General features: G+C 44.1%; 1 protein-coding gene across 3 annotated transcripts in view; it reads left to right on the top strand.

Moving 5' to 3' along the window:
* Window positions 1-19,129, top strand: part of MKLN1 (muskelin 1) — a 338,468-nt gene that overhangs the window by 144,865 nt on the left and 174,474 nt on the right. Inside the window, exon 1 of one of the 3 annotated variants that reach the window (XM_032305385.1) lies at window positions 13,508-13,591. The exons of 1 other annotated variant lie outside the window; for it this stretch is intronic. In XM_032305385.1, coding sequence (XP_032161276.1) covers window positions 13,548-13,591 — 44 coding nt within the window. In that variant the 5' untranslated portion in view covers window positions 13,508-13,547. Of the gene's footprint in view, window positions 1-13,507; window positions 13,592-14,100; window positions 14,264-19,129 lie in introns of those variants that run through there. One more of the 3 variants, XM_032305384.1, reaches the window with a different exon arrangement.

Here is a 19,129-nt window from a genome sequence, read left to right as displayed (position 1 = left end):
AAGTGGATGTCCAAGCTAGCAGCCATCGTAGCATCTGGTTTCTTAATGATTACTTCTCAGGAGAAATTCCAAACAGAGGAGAGCTTAGCTGTCAGGTAGCAACAGCTTCCTGCTAAGACATAAGGGGGAAAAGTTCCCAACCTCGGTGGCACATACAAATCTTTTGAGGAACTAAAGTCCTGGCTGATGGAACCAGTCCCAGGTCAGCACCTTTGGTAAATAAACCTGTATCCATGATTTTAAGGGAAAGGGGAAAATAAAAGAACCCTTTCGAGAAATTCAAAATTAATATATCAATGCTTAGGTCCCACCCCTAATATGTAACTGTTTTGGGATGTGATATGGGGATTTTTACAAGTTTCCCATGGGATTCCAATAGACAGCCAAGAATGAGAGCCACTGCTTAGAGGCACTTTTCTGAATGTGCTCACGAGAGAATCCCAGTATAATGCTGGTTATTTTGGGGGCTCTGAGAGCAGTGACCTGAGCATTAAATTGCATAAAATTAGACCAAAGGCCAGAGGTTCTCACACTTTGTGCTATATGTTTAGTAACTGACATTGCTGGAAATTGGTTGTAGAGGTGGGGGTAAAGGAGATAATTTTGAGCTTATATAGAAATATACAGGAAGATTGGGGCAGCTGGGTGGCTCAGTGGGTTGAGCCTCTGCCTTCGACTAGTGTCCTGATCTTGGGGTCCTGGAATCGAGCCCCACATAGGGCTCTCTGCTCAGCATGCAGTCTGCTTCGCCCTCTCTGCCTGCCTTTCTGCCTACTTGTGATCTCTCTCTCTCTCTGTCAGATAAATAAATACAATATTAAAAAAAAAAAAGAAATATACAGGAAGAAAATAAAATGATCAATATAAGAAAGGCTTTTATAAAAATTTGCATTTGAGACATTATTTGGCCCAATTCCAACAGTATGAGGATAACTGGTGTCTCTTTGAAGACAAACTTCAGTTGACCTCCTCAGATTGATTTGAGATGTTGGGGAACCAGGAGAACTGGTTTGCTTCCTCTGTTTGTTTGTTGTACTAGATAGCTGAGTCCCCTGTCCCATGACATCTCTGTTGCCTTACTCTCTGACCTGCTCTGCATGCTGAATCTGGTTCTTTTTTCTAGTGCAGAGCCGTCCAGAATTTGCCATCACTATGTCTTCTGTCATTGTCTTTCAGTTCCCTCTGTTTCAGTTGACACTGAACCTTACTTAACCTGACCACCCCCATATTCTAATGCAGGAAACATAGAGGGAGAAGCTGTCCCCAGTCAGTGATCCTTTCAGGTCAGTTAATATATACATATTTCCATTTAAAGTGGCTTTCTGGAGTGTACATTTCCTACTCCAGGAAGGGATTCTCCTATGACGACTTTCATGTGAAATAGGAAAGAAGGGTTGCCTTGTCAGACGGCAGGGGCCAATACCTGCAGGCCTAGTCTAGATGATTCTACTATATTCTGGGTATAGCTTTAAAGATATTATCTATTAAAGATAGAAAAGATCTTTGGCCTGTGGAGATATTGGCTCCTTATGGGGCCAATGCTTCTGCTAACTACCACTATGGCCACTATTGTTACTTCATATTTTATATTTATATGCTAATCCTTTCTGGCTACTTAGTATATTTAACACATTTAATACCCAACTAGGTGACTGTGAACTCCTTCATAGCTAGCTATATTCCCAGTATGTAGCACACGGTAAGTGACCAGTAAATATCTACTGAATGAATGGATGAACATTGCAGTCATTCAGGCAATGATGGTGAGAGCCAGCAGGATGAAGCAGGGAGGAAATGAGAGGAGCTCGTTCCATTTTCTCCTTCACAAAATCCAGGTTGAGCCCCTGAATGTGACAGTGGGACAGAAGCACTGACAGGTCCTGACTTAAGAACCCCCTAAACCCATGGGGCACCTGGGTGGCTCAGTGGGTTAAAGCCTCTGCCTTCAGCTCAGGTCATGCTCTCGGGGTCCTGGGATCAAGCCCCACATTGGGCTCTCTGCTTGGCGGGGAGCTTGCTTCCCCCCCACCCTCTATCTCTGCCTGTCTCTCTGCCTACTTGTGATCTCTGTCTGTCCAATAAATAAAATAAAATCTTAAAAAAAAAAAAAAAAAAGAATCCCCTAAACCCTAAACATTTCTACCCAGAGGGGTGGGATCATTTTTTCTGAGCCAATTTCACTTTTCCCAAAAGGACTTCTGGCTTCCAAACACACTAGGAGTCAGTGTTAATTGCTTTTAGGAATATTGTTTTGTCAGCCTCATTTAGATGTGGTCATTTGCAAAGCAAATCCCAGCAGTTGACAGTTCATCCCTAGCTGTGTGGTGTTCAGACATCTCCTGGGATTCCTGCCCACCTTCCAGGCAGCTGGCAGTTTTTGCCGAACCAGGCTATGTGCTCACCTGGGATTAACTTGGATCCCGTAGCACTGGATGTCTCTGGGATTTTTCAAATTCTGAAAGGGTGAAGGCCCAACTTTACTTAATCCTGAAAATAAAAGTACGGTAACTCATAATTTAAGAATTAGCAGGCACTTTACATCGGAGTCCACACTAGGTCGAGGAGGAAATTGCAGCTCTGAGAGATTCCGGAACAAGGTCAGCTGACTGGTAGCTGGGAACCTGGGTGGAGAATCTGTGTTTTCGGTGTGGCACCAAACTGTGAGCTGGGGTCCTCTGCATTTATGCCTGTGTGGACGGAAGTGTTTAAGTTGACCCTGGAACAACGTGGGTTTTAACTGTATGGGTCCACTTCTATGTGGATTTTTTTTTTTTTTTTTTTAAAGAAATATAGTACAGTCCTGGGGCGCCTGGGTGGCTGGGTGGATTAAGCCTCTGCCTTCAGCTCAGGTCATGATCTCGGGGTCCTGGGATCCTTGGGCTCTCTGCTCAGCGGGGAGCCTGCTTCCCCCACCCCCCATCTCTGCCTGACTCTCTCTGCCTACTTGTCATCTCTGTCAAATAAATAAAATCCTAAAAAAAAAAAAAAAAAAAAAAGAAATACAGTACAGTCCTGTAAATGTATTTTTCTCTTCCTTATGGTTTTAATAATGTTTTCTTTTTCTAGCTTACTTTAGCATAAGAATACAGTATATAATACACATACAAAATATGGGTTAATTCACTGTTTATGTTATCAGTAAGGCTTCCAGTCAACAGTGGGATATATGTATTTTAGTTTTTTAGGGAGTCCAGTTATACGTGGATTTTTGACTGCACAAGGGTGAGGAGGGAAGTTGGTGCCCCTAACCCGGCTTCAAGTTTCAACTCTATTTGTTTCTTTCTGAAGCTCTTTTCCCTGGCCAGAGACTTCCTGGTCCTCCTTCACACACGCTTCAAGGTCACAGTTTGGACTAAAGTGTTTACCAAAAACCAGGCACTTATGAGATGACGAATCATTGCCAGTTCCTCCACGGCCTGTGTCTCAGCTCCAACCAAGTTCAGCAAACCGGGGATAAAGCGGTCTCTAATACCGGGAATTTCTAGGCTTGGATGCCAACAGGCAAAAGGAGGAATTCTGTTATCTCCCGCAGGCTGAAGCTGTGGTGGCTGCTGCTGCCATCTCCTGGGAGCAGAAAGACCTGAGCTTCACACCTGAAGCCAGTCTCAGCGTTCACCTGGGAAGGCACAGAGGCCCCACTGGGCCTGGCTGAAGTTCCTTTGTCCTAAAAAATAAAGGGGATATCCCCTTACTTACAAATTGCTGGCATTTGCTTTTCATCCACTCCTTCTGGCAGCTTTGTGCTCAAAGAAAGGATTCCAAACAACAGCAAAGTTGAAATGAGTTAATACAGCAACCGTGAGGAAAGTTAAGATGAAGGCAGAACCAGTAGTCTTAGGAATACATCACATATTTCTCTTGGCCTTCTGAATCCTGAATGTATACATCTGAGAATTATGTAACAGGGCACATGTGAGTTTGGCAAATCTTGACCTCCAAGAGAGTTTACTTGCAGGGCTGCCATGAGGGTTCATGGAGATAATGCATGCATATTCCTGGTATGCAAGAAATTCTCAATGGGAATTATTTGGGAGCAAATTCTAATCCCCATGATGATTTTCTTCATTTACTAACCAAAAACGGCTAACCAAATGATAGCCCCCATGTCTTTAACTCTTTCTAGTCTTCTGATCTATAAATGATCCCTAAACAAACTCCTTTGATTTTTTTAAACTATAATCATAAATTAGTGCTATGGACTGAAGGTTTGCGTTTTCTTCAAAATCATAGGTTGAAGCCCCTATCCCTTGATGTGATGGTTTTAGAAGGTGGGGCCTTTAGAAGCTGATTATATTTTGAGGAAGTCATGAAGGCGGAGCCTCCTGATGGGATTAGGGTCCTTACAAGGGAATGAGACCAGAACTCTTTTCTCTCAGCCACACAGCAAGAAGGCATCCATCTGCAAACCGAGAATAAGGGTGTAGACACCAATCTACCAGTGCCTTGATTTTGGACTTCCCAGCCGAAGTGTGAGAAATAAATGTTTGTTGTGTGAAAATTAGTGAAGGAAAACCTTACTAAAGTAGACAGAGGATAGATATACCACCCAATGTCAGTTATAGGAAGAACTATCAGTTATACTCTCTCACCAGAAGTGTCAATTACACTCCCAACAGAAGAATCATCACCAGGAAAGAATCATCAGTTATAGGCCCCAAGAGGGAAAAGCTGTACATTGCATCTCCTACAAGACATTGACTTCCTCTGCAAATCAGCTAATGAGAAGTCATCACCCTGAACTCTTTCTTTTCTCCGATGGACTTTCCATTCAAAACAACCCTTCCAACTTCTTTTTCAACCAAATAACATCCCTCTCCTTTGCCTGCTGGACTTGTCTATGGTTTCACTGTAGCTTGCATGTCCTGAACTGTAATTCTCTGCTATTTCTGAATACATTTTTGCTGACAAAATAACTTAATTATTAAGGTTAATAACTATTTAAGCCGCATAGTCTATTGCATTGCTGTTATAGTAGCCTAAGCTAACTAAGACAAAAAATAGTACACAGAAGTGGGCATGCTGCTGCAAAAAATACCTAAAAGTGTGGAAGCAGCTTTGGAAGTGGGTAATGAGTAGGGGCTGGAGTTTGGGGGGTACATGCTTGAAAAACTCATTATTGCTGTGAGGGGTTACCAAAGGTGATTCTGGCAAGAGCTCAGAGGGAAGAGAGCTGGAGAGAATGCTTTCCATTCTTTAGGAGAATACACAAATAGAATGTTGCTAGAGATACGGACAGGAAAGGCCATTCTGGTTTCAGACAGAAATGAGGAACATGTTACCAGAGACTGGAGGAAAGGTGATCTTTGTCTAAAGTGGTAAAGAATTTGTGTTCTTGTTCTTGTGTTCTGTGAAGGTAGAACTTGCAAGTGATGAAATTGGTTATCTAGCTGAGATTTCTAAACAAAGTGTTTAAGGAGTGGCTTGGTTACTCCTCACTGCTTATAGAACTGATGACGGAACTGTTATGCAAAAAGGAATGAGAATTTAAAGATTTGGAAAATTCTAAGCCTGTCCACATTACAAGAAACGAGAAAGCAGGTTTGAAGAGAACACTGATGGTATGGCTGGCTGATCATTTGATAAGGAGATTAGTGCGGATGTGAACCACAGACCTAATCAGCCACTTCAGCAAGGATACTCCAGTGTGAACTGAAGGGGATGGACACAGATGGAATGAAGAAAACCTGTTGGATGTCTTGGATTTTACAGGACCAGGACCACAGAGCTATGTGGTAGAACATAAGCTATTCTTCAAGACAGGGAAAGAATGACCCTGAAAACAATTAAGAGATCGGGGTGCCATCAGGGTTTCAAAAGAGGAGGCTATCAGCTCTGTTAAACAGACTTGCACTCACAGCCCTGGGGCTGAGCTACCCAGAGCCCTGGGGGTGTGACCAGCAGCAGGGAGGTTTCTGGAATGGCGGAATAGCAGTGGCAGGCAGGATCACCGTCCCAGGGAGCCAAAGAGGCAGTACTAAAAGCAGAGCAAGGAGCCAAAGGGGATTATTCTCAGGCTTTAAGATCTCACTGAGTTTGCCTGGTTTTCATGAGACTCATCCCTCCTTCCCTCTTTCTCATTTCTTCCTTTTGGAAGGGAATGTCTATCTTTTGCCTCTCCTACCGCTGTATTGTGGAAGCAACTACCCTACCTGGTTTCACTGATTCATAGCTGGAGAGGAGTTCTGCCTCCAGAAGAGCCTCATCCATATCTGATTGCGATGATATTTGGAAAAAACTTTGGACTTTAGACATTATCCTGGAATAAGCTAAGACTTTTGGGGCTATTGGGATGAAATGAATGTATTTTGCATGTAAGAAGGACATGCATTTTAGGGGGCCAGAGGCAGAAGAAGGTGGATGTCTGCAAATCAGGAGGAGGGCTTTCATCAGATCCTGAATCTACAAGCACCTTGATTTTGAACTTCCAAGCCTCCAGAGCTGCGAAAAATAAGTATTTATCATTTAAGCCACAAAGTTTATGCTGTTTTTGTTATAGCAGACTTAACTGTCTAAGACAATTGGTGAGAAGAAACTCAGGAGGAACTAAGACATACAGTTCAGGCGATAGCTGAGTATCTACTATGTGCTAGTTAAGGAGGATATAAAGAATAATGTAGGAGTAGTCCTAAAAAGTTCCCATTAATTACATGAGGAACAGGGTATTATGCTTAGCAAAATAAGTCAATCAGAGAAAGACAACTATCATAAGATATCCCTGATATGAGGAAGTGGAGATGCAACGTGGGGGCTTTGGGGGGTAGGAAAAGAATAAATGAAACAAGATGGGATCCGGAGGGAGACAAACTGTAAGAAACTCTAATGTCACAAAACAAACTGAGGGTTGCCGGGGGTGGGGGGGGGTGGGGGGGGTGGGGGGTGGGGGGGGTGGTTAGGGAGAGGGTGGTTGGGTTATGGACATTGGGGAGGGTATGTGCTATGGTGAGTGCTGTGAAGTGTGTTAACCTGGCAATTCACAGACCAGTACCCTTGGGACTAATAATACATTATGTATTTATAAAAAATTTTAAAAAAATTTTTAAAAATTATGTGAGGAACAAAGGCACTGAGAATCAGGTACTTAGGTTATGGAGTCAGATCTGCAAAAGACCAGTTGTGTAAATGACCTTAGACAGCACATCTAGCATATTTGAGTATTAGTTTCTTCATCTGTGGCCAAATATTGTAAAAGGGAATTCTTCCATTTACAGCAGAGCTTGCCGAGGAGATGGCACACTGAATGCTGTATTGTGCTTCTACTTTCCTCAACACCTAAAACTGTTTAAAAAAACCATAAACTTTACACAACCCCGTGTCAGCTAAAATAAGACCCTTACAGGACTTTTCTGAAGATTTATTTTTTCCTGGCCACTGAAGTATAAGGCTTGTTTTAACTAATCATGTACAGAGCTGTTGATTTATTCCAGCTCATTTAGAGGGTATATTTTAATCTTTAGTGAACATAACAATCATGAAAACCCTTCCTTATAATTAAAAACACCTTCTGGGGAGCGCCTGGGTGGTTCAGTCGTTAAGCGTCTGACTTCAGCTTGGGTCATGATCCCAGGGTGCTGGGATGGAGCCCCACTTCAGGCTCCCTGGTCAGCAGGAAGCCTGCTTCTCACCTCTTTCACTCCCCCTGCTTGGGTTCTCTCTCTCGCTATGTCTGTGTCAAATAAATAAAATAAATAAAATCTTTAAAAAAATAAAAATAAAAAACTAAAAACACCTTCTTTTTCCCCCTTAGCCTGATGTGTTCCTTTGCCTGGAAATAAATAAATCAGCCAAATTTGTTTTGCCTTCTAACTCTCGGTGGTCTTTTTTTATTTGACAACATCTTATATCTGAATAGTACTTTATAGTTTACTCTGTCTCTTTCCACTTGAGACCAATGGGATGCAATCGAACAGGACCAGCTTTTGAACCAAAGAGATTCTGGCTCTGTCACTCACTAGCTAAACCTCCTTGGATAAGTTACTGTATCAGTGAATGTCCCAGCTAGAAACAGATGGCATTCTCAAGTTGGGCAATGTAAGAGGTTTAATAAAGGGACTCTTTATAAAAGTGCAAGAACATACCAGGAAACAGCAGGAAGCAAGGGGTGGGAGTGGTTACTGGAACCCAGAACCAGAGAGCTGTGTGGAGAGACCACTTAGGAAGAGGACTTGTGACTTCTGGTCAAAAGGGCCAGTCAGCCCAAAGTGACCTTACAGGAAGGAAGTCAGGGGAAGGAATACCCCCACCTCCCTCTCTTCTGTCCCACACATGTGAAGAAGCAAACCCAAGACAAGTATTTAACTTTTCTGAGCCTTATTTTTCTGATTGTGAAAGGGTGATAAAAATATTTATATCTCAGGGAGCCTGGGTGGCTCAGTGGGTTAAAGCCTCTGCCTTCGGCTTGGGTCATGATCCCAGAGTCCTGGGATTAAGCCCTACATCGGGCTCTCTGCTCCACAGGGAGTCTGCTTCCTCCTCTCTCTCTCTGCCCACCTTTCTGCCTACTTGTGATCTCTGTCTGTCAAATAAATAAATAAAATCTTAAAAAAAAAAAAAAGTTGTGCTTTTAAAAAAGAGTTTATATCTCACAGTTTCTCTGAGGATTAAATGAGAACTTACATTATCTCATAGTAGGCAAGCTAGGTACTCAAGAATTGTTCTCTTCCTTCACTTGATCTTCAGAACTCCTTTGTGAAGTAGACAGGATAGATTTGATTAAATTCATTTTATAAGGGTAGAAAATATTATAGGGGTTTCAATTTTCCACCACTATAAGTTATGTGACTTTCCCAAGTTCTCATGGCTAGAAATGTACCAGGCCTAGGAACAAAACTAAGATTTTCAAAACATACTCTTAAGTTTCTTTCCATAGACATTCTCTGAGCCCGTACATCCTCTTCTGCAGAAGGCTGCCACCGATGGTTTCTTCTATCTAGGCCTCTATACTTGGAGCTACAATGATTCTGCTACGCAGAGAAAATTTTACTGACTCAGGAATCAGTGCCTGAGGCAAAATAAGCAACCACTATAGGGTTAGATAAAAAGAAGGCCAAATGCCTATAAGGTGACTAGATGTAAGACTCTGACCAATATAGACTCTCCATATTACACCCTTAGCAATTCCACTTGGATATCTATTAGACATCCCCTGTATAACACTGATACCAGACTTCCCTTTTTTTTTTTTTTTCTTTTGTACCTCTTAATCCCTTCACCCATTTCACCCACCCCCTTACCAACCTTCCCTCTGGTCAGTTTGTTTTCTGTATTTAAGAGTGTTTGTTTTTTTGTTGGCTTGTTTGTTCATTTGTTTTGTATTTTGGATTTCACATATAAGTGAAATCATACAGTATTTGTCTTTCTCTGACTTAATTCACTTAGTATAATACCCTCTAGGTCCATTCATGTTGTTGCAAATGACAAGATTTCATTCTTTTGTATATGTATATACCATTTTTTAAAAAAGATTTTATTTATTTATTTGACAGAGATCACAAGTAGGCAGAGAGGCAGACAGAGGGAGAGGAAGGGAAGCAGGCTCCCTGCCAAGCAGAGAGCTGGGGTTCAATCCCAGGAGGCTGGGTTCATGACCTGAGCCGAAGGTGGAGGCTTTAACCCACTGAGCCACCCAGGTGCCCCTGTATATACCATATTTCTTTACTCCTCCATGTAGCAATGGACACTTGGGCTGCTTCCATTTCTTGGCTATGTAAATAATGTTGCAATAAACATAGGGGTGCCTATATCTTTTCATTTTTTTTTTTTTTAAAGTAAGCTCTATACCCAGTATGGGGCTTGAACTCGTGACCCTGAGATCAAGAGTCACATGCTTTACCGACTAAGCCAGCTATGCACCCCATGTATCTTTTCAAATCAGTGTTTTCATTTTCTTTGGGCATATACCCAATAGTGAAATTACTGGATCATATGCTATTTCTATTTTTAATTTTCTGAGGAACATCCATACTGTTTCCTACTATGGTTGTACTGATTTACATTCCTACCAACCATGTACGAGGCTTTCCTTTCCTCCACATCTTTGCCAACACGTGTTATTACTTGTCTTTTTGATACTAGTAATACTAACTGGTATGCAGGGATATCTCATTATGGTTTTGATTTACATTTATCTGATGACTAGTGGTGTTGAGTATCTTTTCATGTGTCCCTTGGCCATTTGAATGTCTGAACTCAAAATTCTTGATTCTTTCTACCTTGAAACTATTCTAACTCTAAATCTTCCCCTTTCAATAAAAGCATCACTATCTACCTAGTGATGCAAACACCAAACCCAGGGATTATCCTTGATTTTTTCCTTTTCTGCCTGCCTTCCCCCCACCCCCCACCAGCAAGTCTAGCTGGTTTTACTTCTAAAATATGTCCCAATTCAACCTCTGTTCTCCATCTCCTGTTAGTCCAAGCCACCATCATTTCTTGCCTGGCTACTATAATAACCTCCTGTCAAGTCTTCTCACTTCAACTCTTCCCTCTCTCCAACCCATTTTCTGAGTGAACTTTATAAAATCTAAAATGGATAATGCTGCTCCTTGCCTTGAGTCCCTGCAGTAGGTCTCTCCATCATAGTTCCACATCATGGCTCCTTACCATACCCATTTTTCTGACTTCACTCTCCCCCATCACTATGCTCCAGCCACACTTTCTATTCTTTGAATATACCAACTCCTTTCTTGTCTCAGGCTGATTGCACTCATTTATTCTCTCTGCCTAGAATGTTCACGTCCAGCCTTTGCACTTCCTTACCGTATAGGTTATTTGCTTAATTTAACTACTACCTTCTTAGAGAATTTTCTTTCACCATCCAATCTAAATATTACTTCAGTGTAGTCTTTTCTTAGTACTCAAATGCACAGACTAAAATGATCTGGTTGACTTATTTATTATATGTTACCATAGCAGAATGGTATGGGCCCTTGTCTGACTCGTTTATCTCTGTCTTACTAGCATCTAGACAAAGCCTGGAACATCAAAGCCTCTTAATAAATCCCCCCCCCCAATTTTTTTTTAAATAGGAAAAGATAGTGAATGGTGACAAACCAAATACAATCAGTTACTTTTTCTGGTAAGTATGTACTATGAGAAGCATACCGAGAAGGCATCAGAGAGTAAAAGATGATTGCTTTCAAGGGGTGACAAGATGACTGGGTCACTGGAGCTGTTGATCTCGGAAAAATAATCATCTATTATCCAGTTCTCCATGAGGCTACCGGTTTGTCCCAATCTTTGAAGTGTGGGGGACCTAGAGGAATTAAATGGCTGCTGACAGTTTCCAGGCCTTCCCCATGTATCCTTACAATGAACCCTGTCACATAAGGCAATGCCCCAAAGGCAGAGGAAGATATTAAGTTTCATCTGAGCTACTAGTAGATTCTCACAGATTTTGAAATCTTTTAGTCTTCTATTTTATCTTTACATTTACATAAAATTTGAGTTCAGTATAGCACCATGTCTATATTTTGTTATCATATGAATACTTGAACTTATTGTACCATTTGTAAAGTCTTTGCTGCAGGAAAGCCACACTATCCTGGGTCTTTACATTCTTCACGGCAATCACACCTCAGGAGATACATGTTTGCTGCCTAAGAAGTTCTGGCATTCTCTTTCCTTTGCAACCCAAATTCCCTTTAAGTGTAATTTATTCATTCTTCAATAAATATTTACTGAGCACTTACTATGTACTAGACATTCTCATAGGACTGAGGATACAACTGTGAACAGGATATGCATAACTCCTACCTATATGGGAGTTACAGTTTAGGAAGAGAGAATAGAAAAAAGAGGAAATTAAAATATATTGTGATATTTGCTAAGATAAGGAGGGAAATATAGAAAATGGCACCTAACCTCAAAATAGGTGATCAGGAACGATTTTCCAGCATGAAATGATCTGAAAAATGAGCAGGAGTTAGCCAGGTAAAGAATGGTGGAGAGTACTCCTGGTTTGGCTTCAACTAAGCCCTGGAGGCCAGAGAGAGCACAGAACTTACAGGAGCCAATTCAGGGTGTTAGTTTAGTTTGGCAGGAGTAAAGCTTGTAAGGGAGAAAGAAGAGAAAAGGCTGGAGAGGTAATCAAGGCAGGATAGGAAAGGCCTCTGCTCAGGGATTTCCGTATTACTTAAATGGAATAGAAAGTCACAGAAAGTCATCTCAAGAAGAACTGGCTTGTATCTGTTTTTTAAAAAGGATCACTGGGGGCGCCTGGGTGGCTCAATTGGTTGAACATCCAACTCTTGATTAGGCTCAGATCATGATGTTGGGATCATGAGATCAAGCCCCATGACCAGCTATGCATTCAGCATGGAGTCTGCTTGAGAATGTCTCTCTCCCTCTCCTTCTGCCCCTCACCCCCCACTCTCTCTGTCAAATAAATAAATAAATAGACTCAATAAAAAAAATAAAAGGATCACTCAGAAACTGTAACTCTATGTCTGGAAAAGAACAAAGACTCTACTTACATTAGGGTAAGAGGTGTGGTTAGCGACTTCAGAGCCCCTAACTAACTAAACTGAGTCACCATCTTAAAATTTTCCCCTTCAAAGTATCTCTTTCTCCCAAAGTTAACCACTAAGCATCTTTGGGCCCAACCTTCTCTGGCTTCTCCCCCATCTCTAGACTCCCAACTTGAGTCACTGAGATCACAGCATTCCCTCAAGGAACAAACACTTTTCCAACATGCTGCAACACCCAAAGCGCATGTGCTTTTAGAAGCTAACATACTGTGGCTTTCTTTGGGGCATTCTTTCTTTCCAAGATTTTAACTTTTTTTTTTTTTTTTTTAAGGTAATCTCTATGCCCAATGCAGGGCTCGAACTCACAAGCCCAAGATCAAGAGTGGAATATTCTACTGACTGAGCCAGCCAGGCGCCCCTTGTTTGACATTCTTGATCTGACATTCCAGCAAAGGCCACTGCTAAGTTTTCCCCTACAGTAAGGGGAGGTCAGGAAAAGATCTGAGGAGCTTTGGGCAGCTTCATGATTGATTGGGAAGAGAATACTGTTGAAGTGTTTCAACTCAGTTGGTCGTTCACTGAGAAAACTCCTTGCAGGAGTTCTTCTGTGGGTCAGGTGGAGATGAAGACACTGTCACGGCTTTTCCGGCTGGAAACTTTTCTTTAGGGAGTGACTAATTGCAGTGGCTAAGCCAAGAACTAAGCGTGCGTAACCTTGACAAACGGGTACCTGATGGGGAGCATTATCTAGAGCTGCCAGATATTTGGAGCAAATGTTCCTTTTTTGATAAGAAGCTCACGTGATGCCCATATGGCATTCAGAGCACCTGGGCTGTTATTCCTTCTCTGGTCTCTCTCTCTCTCTCTCTCTTTTTTTTTTTTTACAACTCTGTTCTGTCTCAACTTTTGGACGAAATTTCTGCGCGAGCTAAAAGCGGGCAGATTTAACAGCTGGAAAAAAACGATGACACGCGGCTTCCTCAGCTCCTTAAGGTTTTTTTGTTTTGTTTTTCCTGGTCTGTAGGTGAATACCAGGACTGAGCAAGCCGAGCGCACGGATTGGTGTGAGAGGGCACGCAACAAATGTTGACAAGGAAGGGCACCTCACAAACCGCAAACAGAACAGGGTGAGAGGACACCCGAGCATTTCCTTTTCCTGTCTCCATGTGACTCGGGAACGCGGGGCGAGACATTTAAAACCAGCACCGCGGCACTGGGAAAGGATGCTAGGTCTTCCACGCCAGCTCCCTTTCGGTGCCGTTGCCTCAAAGGACTGATAACGCGGGAGAGGGCAGCGGTTTCCAAAGTCGCAAAGACGTCCTTTCTCCCAGGACGGTCTCTCAGTTGCCCGTCCGGGCTCCCAACTACAGTTTGTTTCTTTTTTTTAACACTCTTGGTTTCTCCTTACCTCAGCTTGTAAGAAAAGTCCTTTGCGCCACTCCCCTCCAAGCCCAGGACAGCCCTCAGGTGCTCACAGTCCAGTCCCAGTTTGTGTCAGTCTACTAAGGAGCATTAGGCGATGGAAACTCTAGGAGAGAACCGAGGACCCGCGCGCGCCTCAGCAGTCCGGGAAGCGGGCGAGACCCGAGAACCGGAGAGCGCTCAGCCCGTCAGGCCGCGGCCCCTTTAAGAGCAGGCCACACCCCTCCCCTCCTCCCGGCGCGGCTGGCGGTCGGTGGCGGCCGCCTCGGTGCTGACAAGATGGCGGCTGGCGGGGCTGTCGCTGCGGCGCCCGAGTGCCGGCTTCTCCCCTACGCGCTACACAAGTGGAGCTCCTTCTCCTCCACTTACCTTCCCGAGTAAGTGCTGGGCCCTGAGCTCGTGCTGCCCTACTCTTCGGCATAAGCACGGCTGGGCCAGGGGGGCAGTGGAGGGCAGTCGAGCCGAGAGGCCCAGGCAGGGCCTGGTAGGGGGACGCCTGGCCTCTCGAGTCTCAGTCCAGTCGCGGAGAGCTTTGCCTTCCCCACCCCCCGTCTCAAGGGGGGGAGGGTTAGGGCCGGGAGAGCGAGTCGGGCGGGGGGAAGGGGTGAGGTGTGCGGCGGATCCCGAGCGCGTAGAACAACCGGGAGTCCCGTGATGCTATGCCGGGGATCCGGGGGTTGAAGAGAGCCTGGGGAGCGGCTGGCTCGGGGAGGTGGGGCAGGAACAGGAGCTTTTGAGGTCCCGATGTCTGGAGAACTGGTGAAGACGTCTAAGGTCGTCGGAGCTGTCGGGAGACGGGGGACGGCTCAGCCCAGAGTGTAAAGCTGAGCAGAGGAGTGATTGTCCCTGAGTGGGGACATTAGAAGTGATTACCTCCAAAGGAGTGGTAACAAGTCACGAAGGGCTGAAAAGTTGTGGGATCCATCTGAATCTTTGCAGGTGGGGAGGATTTGTAGGATTTGCGGAAGGTTGTCTTTTCCGGCTGGTAGTTCTGGAAAAGATAGGGAGCGGGCTGGGACATTACAGAAGAGTTCCCTTATATTATGGCTCAGAATAGGGATTTATAGAAATACAGACCAGTTTCCCAACCCAGAAACTCAAATACAGACAGAAAAGTCTGACTTGAATGTGAAAGACCCGCGGATCCCCTTACCCAAGAATCCAACACTGCCACTGGATGCAAACAGCAAGAGGTTTATTGGGACGCAGGTACCGGCGGGCGGACAAGTCTAGAGAGGACTTGCGCGCCTGGCCTTTGTTTAGGGCCTTTTTATGGGGTTTGGGGAGGCAAAAGCGTACGTACAGAAGCAGAAGCATAGTTATTGGTTAAGTTGAATGTAAAGCATACCTGGTGCCTATTGATTGGTTTTGGGGGAGCCCGCGCGGGAAAGGGAAGTCAGGGTGGGCTTAAGCCTGCGTAATCCTGTGCTCGTAGCTGGGGGTCGGTTTTCTGGTATGTAACTTATCTTGAGCAAACATCCTTTGAGGTGGGGAGGAAGGGTGGGCGTATTGTTCAAACGACAGGAATTTGGCCTTGTGAGGCCCATCTCTCCGGAATGTCCTTGGGTTCTGGTTATCTCCCAGCCTGCTGCCGGCTGCTTGTCCTTAAAATTTTAACAGAAGCTACAGTTATAAGCCAAAGCTAAGCGGTTACAGAAAAGCAAGAGAGCAAGGTTAATTACGGGGGGGCTTTTCTAATGGGGGTCTTACATTCCCCCCTTTTTCTTGTTTATGGATAGAATCCTATATCCATTAGGTTTATTTACCCAATGGGTCAGTTAGCTTAACTGATTGATATTGCTGAGTTAATACCATGGCTTGGATGAGTGACAGTCTGTCTTTCATAAATTGGGTCAATCTGTTAACGATACATGGCCCAAAAGTTAGAATTAATATTAAGAGCATTAAGGGTCCTATTAAGGAGGTTATCAGGGAGGTTAACCAAGGTGAGCGGTTCCAAATCCCTTCATACCAAGATTGTTGGGATTTAAATTCCCTTTTACGCTTATTCAGCCTTTCTTTTAATTTGTCTAGAGTTTCTGTTACCACTCCAGTCTCCTCCAGTTTATGGTGGGAGGGGGACATTAGGGCTTCAGGAACCAAGAGTTATTTGCCTCTGGAAATTTGTGTTATTGATAAGGTAACCTCCCTGTTTAGGTCTCTAGGACATCTTGTAGAGCAAGGGAGATTCCTGTTCTGCAGGATTGCGATCCCTGTAAGTTAACTATTTATCGTTTTATGGCGATCAGGGGTGCCTGAGGAATGCTACACATATGGAGGGGAGCGGGTGAAGAGGGGGTGCACGGCGCCAGCTTTTGCTTTGTCCTCAGCCAGCCTCCTGCTCCCTCATCATTCCCCCCTGAACAATTTTGACCCTTAAATCTTTAAGGTGGTTGAAGGTGGAAGGTCTCATCTTCTGTAACTTCTTCCTGCTGAATAGGGGCGTAGAGCTGTCCCTACCTGCTCAGGTCAATATTGGTCAGGGTAGGAACGTATAAGGGAGTTACGAAAGGTGGAGGCAGCTGAATCCAGCGCTGACAGTGAAGAGGCGTCCTCGCGCACGACAAGGATCGTCTGCCGTGGTGTAGTCATTGTAGCAATGGAGTCTCGGCACCAAGTAGAGAAACATGGAACAAAGCAACATATTAAGGTTAATAGGGCGATAAGAATGAGAAGCCCGAAAAGGAGATTTGGCCATAGTCCTCCTTCAAACCAGGAACTTAACTATTCACTGAGAGAGAGAAGGATCTTGTAGGGCCTTAATTTGGGCATTCATATCCTTTATTAGTCCTGTGATAGTCTGGGATGTACACACAACATTCTGTCTTGATAATTGCACATGTGCCACCCTGGGCTGCTGTCAGGACATCTAAGGCCATCCTATTTTGTAGGACTGCCTTGAGTATTTGTGAGACTTCGGTATTAAGTAGGGAGATGCTGTTCAGTGAGTCAGTCGTATTTTTAACAGGGGCATCTTAAATCTGGACAAATAGAGTAAGCAAGATCAATAACCTCTTTTGCTCTATAGAGAAAGAAGTACAGGTCAGGTTCAGGCATACAGGTAACTAGGTTTAAAGTTTGACAAATTTTAAGTATTATTTCTGGCATATCTATAAGTATGGTCTAATATTTAATTAGTTGGCCTCCATCATCCATTGGTGGCCTTTGGCTTCTAAGACAAATCTGGACCTGGTGTGAAGTCATTACAGTCAGGGACTGTTCCATAGTGAGCTTTGAGGCTCCTTTTATGAGGGCTGTTCTATGCTTAGCTAAAGCATCTATTTGCAATTGCACCTCAACAGAGGTGGCCTCTAGGATAAATATGACTAAGAGATGAAACCAATAAGAAGACCTTTGAGTGGTCCAACCTTAACAATATCCTGATTACAGAGGATCATTGTCAAGTGAGAAAACTTGTCAAGAGATAAGGGGAGTTCCCCATGCATCATTTAATTCACTCATAAAACAAGTTTACCAGCAGATTTAAATACTCTTAGTTTCTTTGCAGTAAGAAGTCAAAAGCCCAACCCTACATCCAGTAATTAACGACTTAGCACTTTATCCTGTTTGGTTAAGATATAGATGTCCACAATTCAATTCCATTTGTCATCCAAGCAAAACTTTAAAACTTTCAGGTTACCAAAGACTTTGAAAGCTACTTCAGCAATTACCCATTAAAACTTTGAGACAGACAATTAACCATCAGTTTAGTCATTTTTTTGCTAACAAATTTTAACAAGTAACACAAGCTTATCTGACCTTCAGTAAACTTTGATAGAATAAAAGCTTCCCATTTACTGCTGTTAACTTCAAAGACAGATCTTATCTTAATTAAACCAACAAACTTAACTTAGTTCCAATAGTGATTTATGTTCCACCTGGGCCCACTCCACTTTGAATGTTTACCTGAGACATGCGTGGGAAGATCTGGAGTGGGGAGTGTTAGGTCCAGGGGCTGCTCTTCTTGCTCCTTGACAGTGGAAAGAGAAGGAGCTGTGGTGCATGATCTAGAGGCTAGTCATGCAGGCTGCACGCACCTTGGTGCAGAAACAGAAGGGGAAAACAGGAAACAAAGTGCTGCCAGGAGGCTGAGAAAGGATTCCCGGTTTCAGAGCTCATAAGCCCCAACAGAGGAGCAGACGCCATGCTTTCCCATCAGCCAGGGGGGAGGGGTTAGGCAGTCCAAGTCAGGCCAGAGAACACAGGGAAACTTCCCCGAAACAAAGAGTTTCGGCAGCTGCTTGGGAATATTCCTTATAGTCTCTGTCTCGAGTTAGACCAACCCCAGTTGGCTCCAGTTATAGCCATTAACACGGGAAGTGAGTGAGGGAGAAGCCCCCACATCTATTAGGAGTAACAGAGAGAATAAAGCCAGAATCCCCTTTGTTAGGGATGGCCCAGCAACCTGGGTTTACTAGAAGAAGGCTTATTTACGTAATTATCATCGAATATGTCAGGAGAAAGTTTCTTAGCTGACTCATTTGGGCAAACACATTCCGCAAAAGCCCCTTAGTCTGGGGTCCCTGATCGAAGACCCGCTCTTTGACCTGCAAAATAACATTAATGTTAAAGGTCCCCTCTGTGGGCCATTCAGAGGTGCAGAGAGTCTGCCATTTTCTTCTTTTGACTTCCACCGATAAGTTGTTGGCTCGGTGCTGAACATCTTTCCAGTGACCTAGAGTGAGGCTTAGAGGGGTGGTGAATGTTTGCCCCATCTCAAAGTCTAAAATAACACCAAAGACAATAAGTAGGACACACAGAACAAATAACAAAAAGGACACTGCGCGATTTCGGCGTAATACCGACAGGATGGTTTCAGACGGCCGCGTGGAACTACGAGTTTCCTCTGCGGCCCACAGACGGACGTATCCCTCGGATACTTGTGGGGCCCTAAAGGACCGGGCCCCTATGATCCTTGGGCCGTCCCCCAGGGTGACAGGGGAGGAGTTTCAGGTTTCAGATGGCCGCGAGGTGGAGCTATTGACCTTAGTATTTATTTTTCCCTCCCGATGTACGATGTTGCAGACAAGGGGAGGGGGATCTTTCAGGTGCTGTCCTGCTCGCGTCCCTCGCGGGAGCTTAGGAACGTCTTGGCTAAGGTCTATCCGTATAAACCCCGGACCAGGCTACTCCAAGGAGTAGATGACCGTTGTGCCGTATGACGTTCCGCGAGAATCAGGGTGCAGCCCACTCAGACTCCGTAGCCGAAGCCGTGGAGCCGCACGAACACATTCATACAATCA

Source organism: Mustela erminea, chromosome 11, assembly GCF_009829155.1.
Source record: "Mustela erminea isolate mMusErm1 chromosome 11, mMusErm1.Pri, whole genome shotgun sequence".
In the NCBI taxonomy this organism is placed as follows: Eukaryota; Metazoa; Chordata; class Mammalia; order Carnivora; family Mustelidae; genus Mustela; species Mustela erminea.
This window is presented reverse-complemented; position numbering and strand designations above follow the sequence as displayed.